The sequence below is a fragment of the Haemaphysalis longicornis genome, unplaced genomic scaffold, assembly GCF_048455015.1.
Source record: "Haemaphysalis longicornis isolate Haplotype H1 unplaced genomic scaffold, Haemaphysalis longicornis Haplotype H1 scaffold_1, whole genome shotgun sequence".
Classification (NCBI taxonomy): Eukaryota; Metazoa; Arthropoda; class Arachnida; order Ixodida; family Ixodidae; genus Haemaphysalis; species Haemaphysalis longicornis.
This window is the reverse complement of record NW_027526203.1, coordinates 61,724,543-61,737,303: the sequence shown is the minus strand read 5'-3', so window position 1 is coordinate 61,737,303 and position 12,761 is coordinate 61,724,543. Positions and strand designations below refer to the sequence as shown.

Genomic DNA, 12,761 nt, shown 5'->3' with positions numbered 1-12,761 from the left:
CGGTGCGAACGCGTATTGTATGCCTTCAGCGCGTTTCCCCTCGCCTTGTTAAATGTCGTTGCATGCATTGTTACAAGTGGGATGACGCATAAGGACAAGCACTTTTTTAATCAACAAGTGTGAAGCTATTAGTAATGATAGATGGGGGGAGTCGGTGCTGATGCTTGGATCCGCTTCCTAGTGCCGAATAGGCATGGAGGCGTATACCTTTCTCAAGGTCAAAACATCGTTCCAAGTTGTAGTGAAAGTTGTTGAAAGTAGTGAAAGGCACCCGTGCCCTTTTTCTTATCGTTTCTCTTTGAAACAGTCTCGTATTTATGCATTGAGAACCAATTCGGCCAGCGGCACACTATATTGGTTCCTTATGCATGGGCGTCAGCAGGATTTTATCTTGAGGGGCCGGCAAATCCAGTTTCACGAAGGAAGAGACAGAGGGCATGGGGGAAGGTGCAAGTGCTGGGGTAGCTGGGGGGGGGGCAACATGTATACGTTCCCATTCTGCAGTATGATTCCAATCTTGTACATTGCTATTTTGAATCAGAAGTGGTTTTCTTTGGGTGGCAAGTACTTTTTCCTAAAAAATGTAGTTCTTACTGCAAACAGCACCAGGCAGCAAAAAAAGTATATCAGTTCTAACTGCGGAGGAAAAAGGTTCACGTCAATTTATAAGGCTGTGTCAAAGACTACGACAGCTTCTGTATGTTGTGTGGTTCCAGTTGGGCTAACAAGTGATTTGCAAAAAAATTGGACACCACTTCACACTGCGTGGTCGCATACAGCTCTGCACCATCTGCCCCAATTTTCTGTGACTTGCAATAAAAACTGGCTGCTTGAAAATAATAATAAATTTCTTAGCCACATTTACTTTCAGGCAAAAAGTATTGTGCAGCCATTTCATGTAATAAGAGTTGGTATGGAAAATCATGCTCAATAGGTTTTTCACGAAAGTTGGTTTCAAGAATTAAAATTGGGCCAGTAGGACAAAAAATAACACAAAATGAAGAAACAACGCAACAAAGGTCCTGGGTTTTGCTATGTATATTTTTTGCTCTTTTTCTATCATGTATAGAAGGAACACAGCCGTATTGCTAATTATATTGCACCTTTGGTTACACTAGGTCACCCAGAAAGGACAACAACAACTGAAGCTGAGGATATGGTGTAATAAAAATTTACTTTATATTGTAAAACAATGGCAGTGTTGATGTCTTCTTGAAAGTGTAAGAAACAACCGCCTGTCTTGGACCTTCTGCATGGAGACTTATTTTTGGATAACCTGAAAACAATGTGAAATAATTAAACTCGTTTCTTCTTGTCTTCTTTTTCTTTTTGGGTGGAGGGTGCTTCTATTTTTTTCATGTTGTTTTGAGTTGACTGATTTTCACGATTGGTTCAGTTATTTAAGCATTCTGGAGTAGGCATATTCTCATTACAACTGAGCAGACGTCGCCTGACGTTTACCATGCTAAGCGTCACACGTGCACCCTGCATGCTCACCATGAGCACGACGAGTTGCATTGTATGAATGAAGATAGCACAGAATTCTTTTATCAGCATGTAACAACCTAAGAGTCACATACTGGAGCAAAATCATGGGCATCTTATATGCATAGAAATAATAGCAGTTGCCCTGCCAGTTGGAAAACATACAATTCAAACAACGCAGATGCTAATCAATATAATTCCGTCTGCTTATAAATGGCCTCTTTCCTGTATTTTCTAGTTTATAGATGTAACATGACGCTTGGCTGCAGCAGCTCTGATAAACTAGAAAGTGTCAACAATGAGGAGATGGGCATTGCTTCCACATAATTTACAGAGATAATTTTTTTTACCATTCGTTATGTGAAATTTCCTAGGTGAGTCTTTGGATCTTGGTAAGAAACTGTTACAATGCACAAAGTAAAACGTGGTGGACAAATGGCACTGCTAGCATGTGACATAATGTACGTGAAAGAAAAAAGTTCTATACATATGCATCTTCCTTTTCCTGTGTCTGCATGTTGAAAGCGCCTTTATTTACGAAAAGAAGGCCGAGTGGGAAGAGGGGTGTGAAACGTTTTAAGGTCACATTGCAAAGGAATGTTTCCTAAGCGTTTCTTAAACACTATGGATGAGCTGCTTTACATCAGAAGCGTTTCTTACTATCACATTTAGCCCCGGTGACTTTCTTGCACAGCTTAACCGCCATGCGGAAAAGCCAACTTTAACAGCTCGAGGCAAGGTGTACAAACACATATGAGCACAGGTGCATGTTCTCCCGTTTGTACTCAGGAGTTCCTGTAGAACATGCTTTAGTTAACTGCTGCGTAGACAATCAAAACTGGTGTTTTGCGCCGCCGAAACCACAACGCGCTAAGAGGCACGCTGCAGCGTTGTAGACATGTGCACGTACGTATCTCACTCAGGGATCTATTGTGTTGATCGAAACATCGGGTACACGCAGTAATTTTTCGCCTTCATCGTAAATTCAACGCAGCCTTGGCTGCCCGGAATCGAACCCGAGACATTGTACCCCCTGCAGCCATGAGAGACCATGCGAGATCTGAGCAATCTGGCGCCTGATAAATCTTATTAAGGCGAATAAAGCCGCCGTGGGATATTATTTAGAGAGTTGGCAATACCCAGGAATGAACAGCTTCGGGCTACACATACTTGCTTACACAAAACTCAAAAATAAAATAAACAAAAAATGACGCGGCCGGCCCGACCCAACATACGATATGTTGATCAACACCGTATTAACCGTATATGTTGTGCACCGGCTGCCCGCGTAATTTCTGTTCCTGCCTCGATTAAAAGCTCAAACGCGTCGTAAACGTCCCTGTGGACAGCCATAATCTATTTCGCGCCCATGACTGCAGCGCAAACTTTGCCGTGACCGAAAAGGTACGTTGCCGTTCGTACGGAGGTCGCGTCAGCCCGCCACCAAGCAAGCTCGGGAGTGTTTGTGACAGCTCCTCATAGATGGCGCTAAATGGGTAGTGCGTATAGCAATTTCCGGTGGGACTTCACTACGTAGTACATATAGCATCGTCCTTTTGGACATTGCGATGCACACATGTGCTCTCATCTTTTAAAAATATAACCAAACATTTTTTTTCTTGCTAGGCACTGCAAAGCATCACAAGCCACTCAGGCAAGCAGAGGGGCCACTCAAATTCTTTTCGTGAACTCACATTCAAGGTCTGCCCTGGTGAGTGGCTGCATAAGCACCTCCTGCAAAGAAAACACCGCCGAAAACAGGAACCATTACGAACCATTACTTTTTTTCATTCCAGAGCTGAACCGGAACAGAACTTTTATTTATTTATGGAACGAAAGGGTGTTTTCACAAGAGATCGGGCAGGCGTGTCCGGTGGACCTCTTTAGTATTGACGAATATTTTATATATAGCTCCTTGTACACAGGAGAAAACGTGTGAAGATTTTTATGGAAAAAAAAATTTCCCTTTCTCAAGAAAATTCCCAAAGCCGGCATCAGGTCACTGCTGCCTTGAGTGGCTTGCGAAAAATTGGAAACTACTACCGCTTTGAAACAAAAACTACTGCAGCTATCGATTTAGTTCTTTTTATGTAAAGACTTTGCATACTCTAAACTTATTTACCATATTCATTTTTGGCTTACAGAGGGAATTCATTTTAATAAAAATCCCAAATTGTAAAAAAGAAAAAATTGAAAATTGCCCAAATTCGGGGCTTTTTTTTTGCTCAGAATTTAAACAAGCTAGGTAGTGGACATTTTCTAGTGTTATTCTTCTGTCCTTGTTCAATCTTCATGCCAATTTTAGTTTATGTACTCAAGATGCCCTGTACTCCAGTAAGGTAATGCATTTTGGTATATTTTGAAAGTCGATCGATTACAAAAAAAAAAGACATCTTCGATTTTTTTTAAACTTTCACAAATTAAAGCCAAGGCTGCTCTCTATCACAAAAACATGCTGCACTAATCTCAGGCCATTTGTTCTCCAACGCCTCCCACCGTAGGTTGCCCAGCACTCATAATCCCACGATTCTTTGTTTTAAGCATGAAAAACACAAAGAACCCTAGTCGTCTAAAGCTCTAGAGCACAGTGATGCAACCCATTTTCTCTCCATAGTAGTTAGTTCAGCGGCTGCTTTCTCTCGAGGTGCTCCCGGGCGTTTCCTACAGTGCAGAGTCCTTCCCCATGCAGGCAAGCCCGGAGAGTACAGCAGCCCCAGTGCGGCACCAGTGCAGCCCCAGTAGTGCCCCTCACCATAGGCACGGTGCGGAGGATGTCGTTGTACCACATGTCCGCCCTGCGGCAGACCTGCTCCACGGCTGCCTTCTCTGCAGCCAGGGCTGCGCGCAGAGTCTCCTCCAGCTGGCCCTCCAGGACCTCCAGGTACCTGCACCTGCGGCCGTTTCGAGGGGGTCAAGCTTAAGCTACAGCGCAACAAAACACACACAAGGACAAGTAAGGGACATACACAGCGCTGACTTCCAACTGATAGTTAATTGACACGGGAAATATTTATATACGTACAAGATATAGTGACAACAGCTTCAAAGCAGATAAACAAGATAAACAAGATAATAAAACGCAGTACAATTTATCCATCTGCCGTTACCGCCCACTGCCAACACGTGCTTCGTTTAAGTAGGCTATTTCCTTCGTTGTTAGAGAGATTGATGACACACTGATGCAATCGCCCCCGAACCGCACAATCTCTTCTGCTCCAACTATTTCCCTCGTGGTCTGATTGGCACTTCTGCCCAACACCTTAAACTTCGGCATGCACTCGTGATTCGGACAAGTGCCCTGTCAGCCCCCCTTTCACATTGCAATCATGTTCCCGCAAGCGGTCATTTAGGCAACGGCCTAAATGACCACTTTTATTATCTTGTTTATCTGCTTTTAAGCTGTTGTGTCACTATATCTTGCATGTATGTAAATGTTTCCCCGAGTCAATAAACTATCAGTTGGAAGTCAGTGCTGCGTGTGTCCCTTACTTGTCCTTGTGTGTGTTTTAATTGCGCTGTAACTAAAAGCACGTGGAACCAAGTAGCCCAGACGTCAACCTTACTAGAGTGACAAAATATAATCCTGTTCAGTTTGGAAGAACCTGACTTTGGTCACTCACTCAGCTCAATTGCAGCCCCCAAGGATGCTTTCTTAAAGGGGTCCTGAAATACCTTCCGCCGATGCATGAATGTACAGGGCCGGCCACGCTAGGTGCGAACACTTTTTTTTTCTTTATTACCGGTTTCAGACATCACAAAAACGTGCTACAGATAACAAACGCTAGCTTTGCCTAAGCCAGCGTATTATATGTCTAAAAACGGGGCATAGACGACACTTTCTCTACTTCCTGCAGCCACTCGCGGGTGTACAAGGTTGACCCTTCCACATTTCTACAATGCGATGAACGCTTTCACAGAAATACTGAACGTCCGAGTAACGAGCTGCCAATCGTGACCTCCATATTCCGTGGAGGACCAGCAACATCAATAGGTCGTAAGGCACTCCATTATCGTTGTCAACTGCCAGAAACCGTATACCATGAGGATCCAAGGGGAGTTCCTTTTTCAAAGTTCTCTGAAGTACATCCCACAAAAACACCGCATCCCAACAGTTCAAAAATACATGTTCAACAGTTTCCGGCTTCTTGCATAGCCAACAGTCTGCTCCCCAGGGCACGAACAAACCCTTCTCAAGCATCCGCGTTTTAACCGGGAGCACACCAACATGAAGCTTAAAGAAAAACGTTTTAACACCCGGCGGAACAACCATTGCTTTTACACGTTTCAAAACATTTTGTCCTGGTCCACTTCGAAACATGGATCTGTATAGTGGCACAGGAAAGCAGATTTCAACGACATCTTTGTACAACTTCTTCTTCGACACTGAAGTCAAATACTCCATGGAAAAACGCGAACATACAAATTGTGTTGCCTGTACGACTTCCTTTAGATATCCGCGTGAAGTCCTCCGGTATAACACAAAGATGACGTAATAACAAACTGAGGCAGAAATCTACCTAACCTAACCTGAATTACAGTGCGAAGTAGGGGGTCCTTCACCTCACGCAAAAAATAAAATCTATTGACTACTTGTCGCAGAAAAAGATGCGATAGTGACAAACCACCATCACGCACACGTCTGAAAAGATTAGTTCTACTCGTCCGTTCCCAGGTCGAGCCCCAGATAAAAACAGCACATACACGATGTAACCTTTGTACATTTGCACGCGAACAATGAATAACTTGCAAAACGTACAACAGTTTAGCGAACAGAAACACATTACACACCGTCGCCCGTGCAAACGCAGACAACGTTTTACCCTTTCCCTCCCACTTTTCCGCTTTCTCTCGCAACGCCGCTGTCTGGCTTCGCCAGTACGCTCGCTGTCGCGGTAATTTTCCAGCGGGACACCTAGATACTTCGCAGGCGTAACTTGCCGGCTGACACCTTCAAACACACTGGGTGTCCAGTCCCAGTACCCGTGCCAGAACCCCAGACACTTTTTCCAATTTACGGAACTTCCAGTATATTCACAAAAGGAATTAAGTATTTTAATGGCGCTACTGATACTTTCTCTATCACGGCACAAAAAAGCAATGTCGTCTGCATAGGCAAGTACACGGACCTCACATGCCTGCAACCGAAAGCCATGAATACTATTGTTGTTATTTACGCTTGCGCAGAGGGCTTCAATGTATAAACAAAAAAATAAAGGCGAAAGCGGGCACCCTTGGCGAACCGAACGTGTGACCTTGATTGGACGACACACCGACTTGTTAATAACCAAACTTGTCGAACACCCTTTATAAGCCATTTGTACACCCCCCGCTATTATTCTTCCCAAGTTTACTTGTTCCAAGATGCTAAAAAGCATTTCATGAGAGACTTTATCAAAGGGCTTTTCGAGGTCTGTTTGGAGCATGGCTACAATTAAGTCCATACTGTCACAACATTCTAGGATGCTTCTCGCTGCGTGTATATTACTTGTTATAGATCTTCCTTTTATACCACATGTTTGGTGCTCCCCCACTATATCTGTTATCACCATCTGTAACCTCCCTGCTAGAATTTTCATTAATATTTTATAATCGACGTTAGTTAACGTGATTGGCCTATACGCTGTGACCTTCTTTAGTTCATCCCTGTCATCTGTTTTAGGTATGAGCACAGTGTGCGAACTTGAGTAAGATGGTGGCAATCTATCCCGCTCATATATGCTTCCTTATAGAGTTCACACAATATTATACTGAGGTCATCACGAAACGCTTTGTAAAACGCCGCGCACAACCCGTCTGGTCCCGGAGACTTGCCCGGATTTAAATCGTCAATTGCTTTCTTAACTTCATCAGGTGTAATTGAAACTTCCAGACGATCTTTAACCTCGTCGTCAATGACCGGCAAGAAACGCATAAAATCTTCCCTAAACCGGTCTAAGTTTACCGGTTGACATGCAAACAAACTATCGTAATACTCACAAAAGGCGTTCAATATTATTCTCTGGTCACTTGATACATGCCCGTTGAACTCTATTTCACTGATTGTGTTTCTGGTGGCGTAACGTTTTTCAGAGCCAAGAGCTCGCTTGGTTGATGCTTCACCCAGCAAAAACTTCTCCGCTCTGGCTCGGACTATTGCCCCATGGTACCTTACTTCTTCGATAGACTCCAACTGTTGTTTCACGGTTTTAATATCATCCTTACACAGTCCCGGTGACTGGCTCTCTAGTGCTAAAAGTGTTTCTAGGTTGCGTAGGTGCGAACACGTCGCAGCGTGGCCGTGCTCCGCGGGGCGCCAGCGCACAAGCCACGGCCGCGCATCGAAGCTCAGCGGCGCAAGCGTACAGGGGCTTGGAGGCGGGGCTTCGTGTCGTCTGCTAACGCGGGAGCGTGCCGTGCTTGCTTTGCTGTGAAGCTCGCCCAACTCTCGGCATTCTTGTAGCGTCTTTGCGCGCCGCGACGCGTTGCGGGAAAGCGCACTTCACTCACTGCGACGCGTTTGTAGTTTCTGCGTAAGACAACTGAGCGCTTCCTTCTTTCCGTGCCACCATCCCAGTTCAATGCATATATTGTTACAAACATTTCTGGACTGGTTTGGTTTATTTAATGAAGAGGAGAGCTGCGGATAATTTTGACCACCAGGATTTATTTATTGTGCACTGGCATTATGCAGCACATGAGGGTCCGTGCATTTCGAGTCCATGGAATTTTGGCAACATGCGGCTGGGTTTCGATCCCGCGACATTGGTCTCGATATCTGTTGGCTTGTTTAACAGCAGTGCTGTTGTTGCAGGCCGTAAATGTGTGCGGTGTGCGGCGTCATCAGAAAACTTCGGGTCATGGTTACTCCCGCAGTTTACCGCTCATGTGAGCCCGCGCCTCACGACGAGCGCTTGGAGAAGCCCAAGCTTGCGCGTGGCGCTCGCAAAATAAATACAAAGGAAACAGTTCACGTGAGTCTGCACCTCAACGGGGGGGGGGGGGGGGGGGGGGGAGAGAGGGGGACAATACAGCTTGCTCTACAGGCGCCGAGTTCGCGAATGCGGTTGCCCCGGTTTTAGCGCGTCCTGACGCATTCCACTTTGGGCGAAATGTGCAAACCTGCCGACAAAACGTACCGGGCCCGCCAGTCATGCATGAGGAAGAAGATGGATATGACGATGACTGCTACTACCGAAGTGGAAAGCGGCGACAGGCCATGAAATAAACAATTTCAAAGCTAATGCAATGTTTGGTGGTGTGTCTTTCAGTGCTTACATAGAAATAAATCCTTCAGCTTCGCTATGGCTCAAGCCTTGTGTAACCTTGGGCAAGGTTTTTCAATTTTTTTACAAGATCATCGCCCGTTGTCGAGATAGTTCAAGCAGCCGCCCAGCAAGCGGATCTCACGCATCCAGCACGATCACCCTACTCTCCGGCAGAGTCTAGGGCTGGTCCCACTGTGGCCTGCTGCGTTATACTTCATATATCATTAGTTTCGAAGCATATACCTGGCTAATTTTTGAGACACAGGGGCCCTACCTACCCTTTCTTTCCACCTGCTAGGTAGCCTTTTTTCTATTCTGATTCCTACTTCCTCGCAATAGGCCTATGTGAGTAATGAAGCTCTGGTCACTAGTTTCATGCCCCACCTTTGTGTAACAGCTTCTCCGTTCTTGCGGTCCATCACTTCTGCGTTCTTATTCTTACCATCCCAAATCGCATGGCCTATCAACGCCACGAACAGAAAAATTACCAGTATGTTCAATATGCCTTCAACCCAATCGCAAGAATTGTGACAGCTTACTGTAGTTCATCCCCTTTCCATTCCGGCACTGCATGGCACGAAACGACTGCTTTAAATCAATCCTTCTTTGTGCTCAACCTAAGCTCTACCTTACCCGCTATGCTTCAAATTTCTGCTGTAAAGTCATTGGAAGTCGCGTCGAGCCACCCACGAGCGCTTCGGAGCTGCACAGAGCATGTAAACACTCCGACAAAAAAGTGAGCCAGACGCCATATACAGGTAAATATCGCCATATGCTTTAGAGAACACACGAAGAAAATAAAGCGTTGCTTCGTGACCCTCTCTAGTTCCAGAATGTCGTCAAGACCCGAATATGCCCCACAGCCGCGGTTCACTGGTTATGGTGCTTGGCTGTACTGAGCGGGGAGATCCATGTTCAATCCAGGTAGCAGGTGCAGCATTTCAACACAGGCGAAATGCCAGAACGCGCGTTTGCTGAGCTATATCACTGCTGAGCTTCGGTGGTTATTCGGAGTGCTACTCTACAGCGTCTCCTAGCCAGAGTCGTTTAGCGGCATTAAACCTCATAACCCCAACCAAATCAGTCCAGAAATGTTTGTAACAATATATACATTGAAGTGGGATGGTGGCATGGAAAAAAGGAAGCGCTCAGTTGTCTTACGCAGAAACTACAAACGCGCCACAGTGAGCGAAGTGCGCTTTCCCGCAACGCGTTGCGGCGCGCAAAGACGCTACAAGCATGCCAAGAGTTGGGCGAGCTTCACAGCAAAGCAAGCATGGCGCGCTCCCGCGCTAGAAGACGACACAAAGCCCCGCCTCCAAGCCCCTGTGCGCCAGCGCCGCTGAGCTTCGATGCGCGGCCGTGGCTTGTGCGCTGGCGCCCCGCGGAGCACGGCCACGCTGCGCCGTGTTTGCACCTAGCGTGGACGGCCCTGTACATGTAACCAAATAAAGCAATGTATCAGCAATCTCTTCCCGCAAGAACTTTGTTAAAACGATGAGTATTAGCTGAGAAATCGTAAATCAAAAACCACGCATTATCGTCGCGCCGCGTTTCCTCCTCCTTTCAACTGTTGACGGCGCACGAGCGCTCCCTCCCATGATGCTGCGCTCTTCAGCAATGACATATTTCCGCTATTACGCTCCTCCGACTGCCGTCTGCTACGGGCAAGCTTTGTTGACACCATGAATCCCGCAATCCGCTCAAGGCTGGAAAAGCGAACGAAAAATCTGGCCGCATGTGTGCGGCGGCCTGGCCTTGCCCTTTCGCGGTGTACGTTGCTGCAGTTGCTATCGGCGGCACGTGACTTTTTATCGGTGGCGAACTCGCAGCCGCACGGGGAGGGTCGTGCGCTCGTTCCCTTTGATGCACCGACACTGTTTATCCAAAAAGCGCCGTATCAGATGTAGCCCCGCTGGTGCTGGGTCTTATTTTGCGGCGGTGGATATTCCTGCCGGCGGCATGTGAAAAATACATTCTAAACCGATACAGAACCCGTGCACAAAACGCTTCAATCATGTGACCAGTTCAGCTCAATTGGGGCGACGCGTGGTGGAGAGCGGCAACGTTGGCAAAACATGCTCTGCCGCGGCTCTGAGCTTTCTAGCGCTGGAGCGAGCGCCATTTCTTTGACAATCTCAAACATCGGTTGCCTTGGCAACAAGGCACAAACCGCTCTAGAAGTCACTTACGGTTGCGTAATTCCGGTTCAGCTCGGGGCCCCACCTCGCGGCATGTGGGCACTACAGGCGTATACCACTCACTCTCATTTGGAAGTGCGAGATGCGTTTGACATTACGGGAGGCGATGGTGTGTGTGTTGTGGATGCCTTTGCTTCGCGATTCAATGCGACGTTGTGCTTCTGCGGGAGGGTAGTGCTTCCCATGGTCTGGATTATCTTTCTCGAGCGACGTACGACTCAACCTCGCATGGGGTATGTGCAGTGTGCGTGGCTAAAAGCCATCTCGGCTTGTGCGGCAGAGTTAAGTGACGCTGTTCGTCCCCGCAAACCGCGCGCGAGGCGAGTGCCGAATTTACAACGGGCAGGAGGAGGCAACCCATCGTCTGTCAATCGCGGTTCAAACTTCCAACGCATGTTGTGACGTTGTGTTCGTTCGAAACGCATCTCTGGATTGTTTTGAAGTTGAATAAAATGTATGCGTCAAACCCGGGCATTCGGCTCAGGGCGTTCGCTGCGATTGCACGAAAGAAGTGCCACGGGTCTTCAACGCTTTCTTTATGGAACATACTCAGGTAAGAGAATATCCATGTCGTGTTATGGTCGTGTTGCATTCAATACAAATGGTTAAAGGAGCCATGAAGAGAAAACACAAGTTTGGTTCATTCAAAAGATTGCCTCGTTAGAATCATACTGACACCACTTTTAACGTAAACTTCGCTCAAATAAGCTACATAATTAGGAAAAAAGGGAATGGCCATGTGACCCACCAGCTCATTTCCCGCAACAGAACCTATGATCTCACTCGAGCCAGCTCTGCGATTGGCGGAGGCCGGCAGAAGCAGACGCAAATTAAGTAGAGCTTACAAACTAGCCGAACGAGCGATTTGCGCTTAAATTTAGGGCACATTCTTTACAAAGCAATTAGAATTATGGGACAAACAGTGGAAGTTACGAAAGCACATGTAAACAAGAAGTACTGATGCGTACTGCTGTTCGTACTGCGCACAGCATGCTTGGTTTAGCTGCACAGCACTACGGGGCTTGGGGTTGTCTCAGACGACACTGGCCGATTGACACGTACAAGCAACGGTGTCTTACGTGACCACATTTGTCGAGCGAGCACTGTTTCAGGGAACGAATATGTTCCCCCAGAACAAAAACAAGCCAGGTTTAAATACGGGCAAAAACAAACCAAACGCTTGCCACGGTATGGTGGCGCCATCTAGGTTCGGGTAACGTAAAGAAACGCGGAAACAAACCAACAACTAAGACATAAAGTTGGGCTACTTGGTTTTCTGACTGCATTTTACTAGCGAAAAATAGACGCGGACGAAGAAGAAGTACACAGGACACTAGATTTTACTAGCGAAAAATAGACGCGGACGAAGAAGAAGTACACAGGACACTCCTGTGTACTTCTTCTTCGTCCGCGTCTATTTTTCGCTAGTAAAATTCAGTCAGAAAACCAACAACGCTGTACAGGGTGGAGAAAGGGTAGAGAAAACCTTTGAACGGTCCCGTGCCGCCGCACTTGGGCCAACGTGCTCAACGCGTTGTTCTTTTAGTTTCCCACGAGACCTAGCACGCGTGAAACAGACAATATGATTCAAACTTCTTCACTAAACCGCGTTGCAGCGATAATTTTAGCGCGGTTTTGACACAATGACTTGCTTCAGCGGCGAGCGAGCGACCCAAAATGGCGGCGCCAGCGTATACGTGTCTCTACCCTGTACGGCGGATGCGTGAATGAAGGTATTCTAGGCTGCACAGCGGTCGGTTCCTGAGATGTCATTGCAGACCCCGAAAACAAACGATTTAGCGGGAAAATTAAAATTTTAACCTAAACTGTT

General features: G+C 46.7%; 2 protein-coding genes across 2 annotated transcripts in view; one reads left to right on the top strand and one right to left on the bottom strand.

Moving 5' to 3' along the window:
• LOC144164324 (uncharacterized) overlaps positions 1-4,366 on the bottom strand; it is a 66,540-nt gene extending 62,174 nt beyond the window's left edge. Inside the window, exons 1-2 of the mRNA XM_077694823.1 lie at positions 4,238-4,366; positions 3,180-3,219 (exon numbers count right to left, since the gene is read on the bottom strand). Coding sequence (XP_077550949.1) covers positions 3,180-3,219; positions 4,238-4,273 — 76 coding nt within the window. The 5' untranslated portion in view covers positions 4,274-4,366. The remainder of the gene's footprint in view (positions 1-3,179; positions 3,220-4,237) is intronic.
• The window catches only part of LOC144164329 (uncharacterized), a 36,050-nt gene that overhangs the window by 375 nt on the left and 22,914 nt on the right, over positions 1-12,761 (top strand). The window contains exon 2 of the mRNA XM_077694835.1: positions 4,175-4,366. Within this exon, the coding sequence (XP_077550961.1) occupies positions 4,175-4,366 (192 nt within the window). The remainder of the gene's footprint in view (positions 1-4,174; positions 4,367-12,761) is intronic.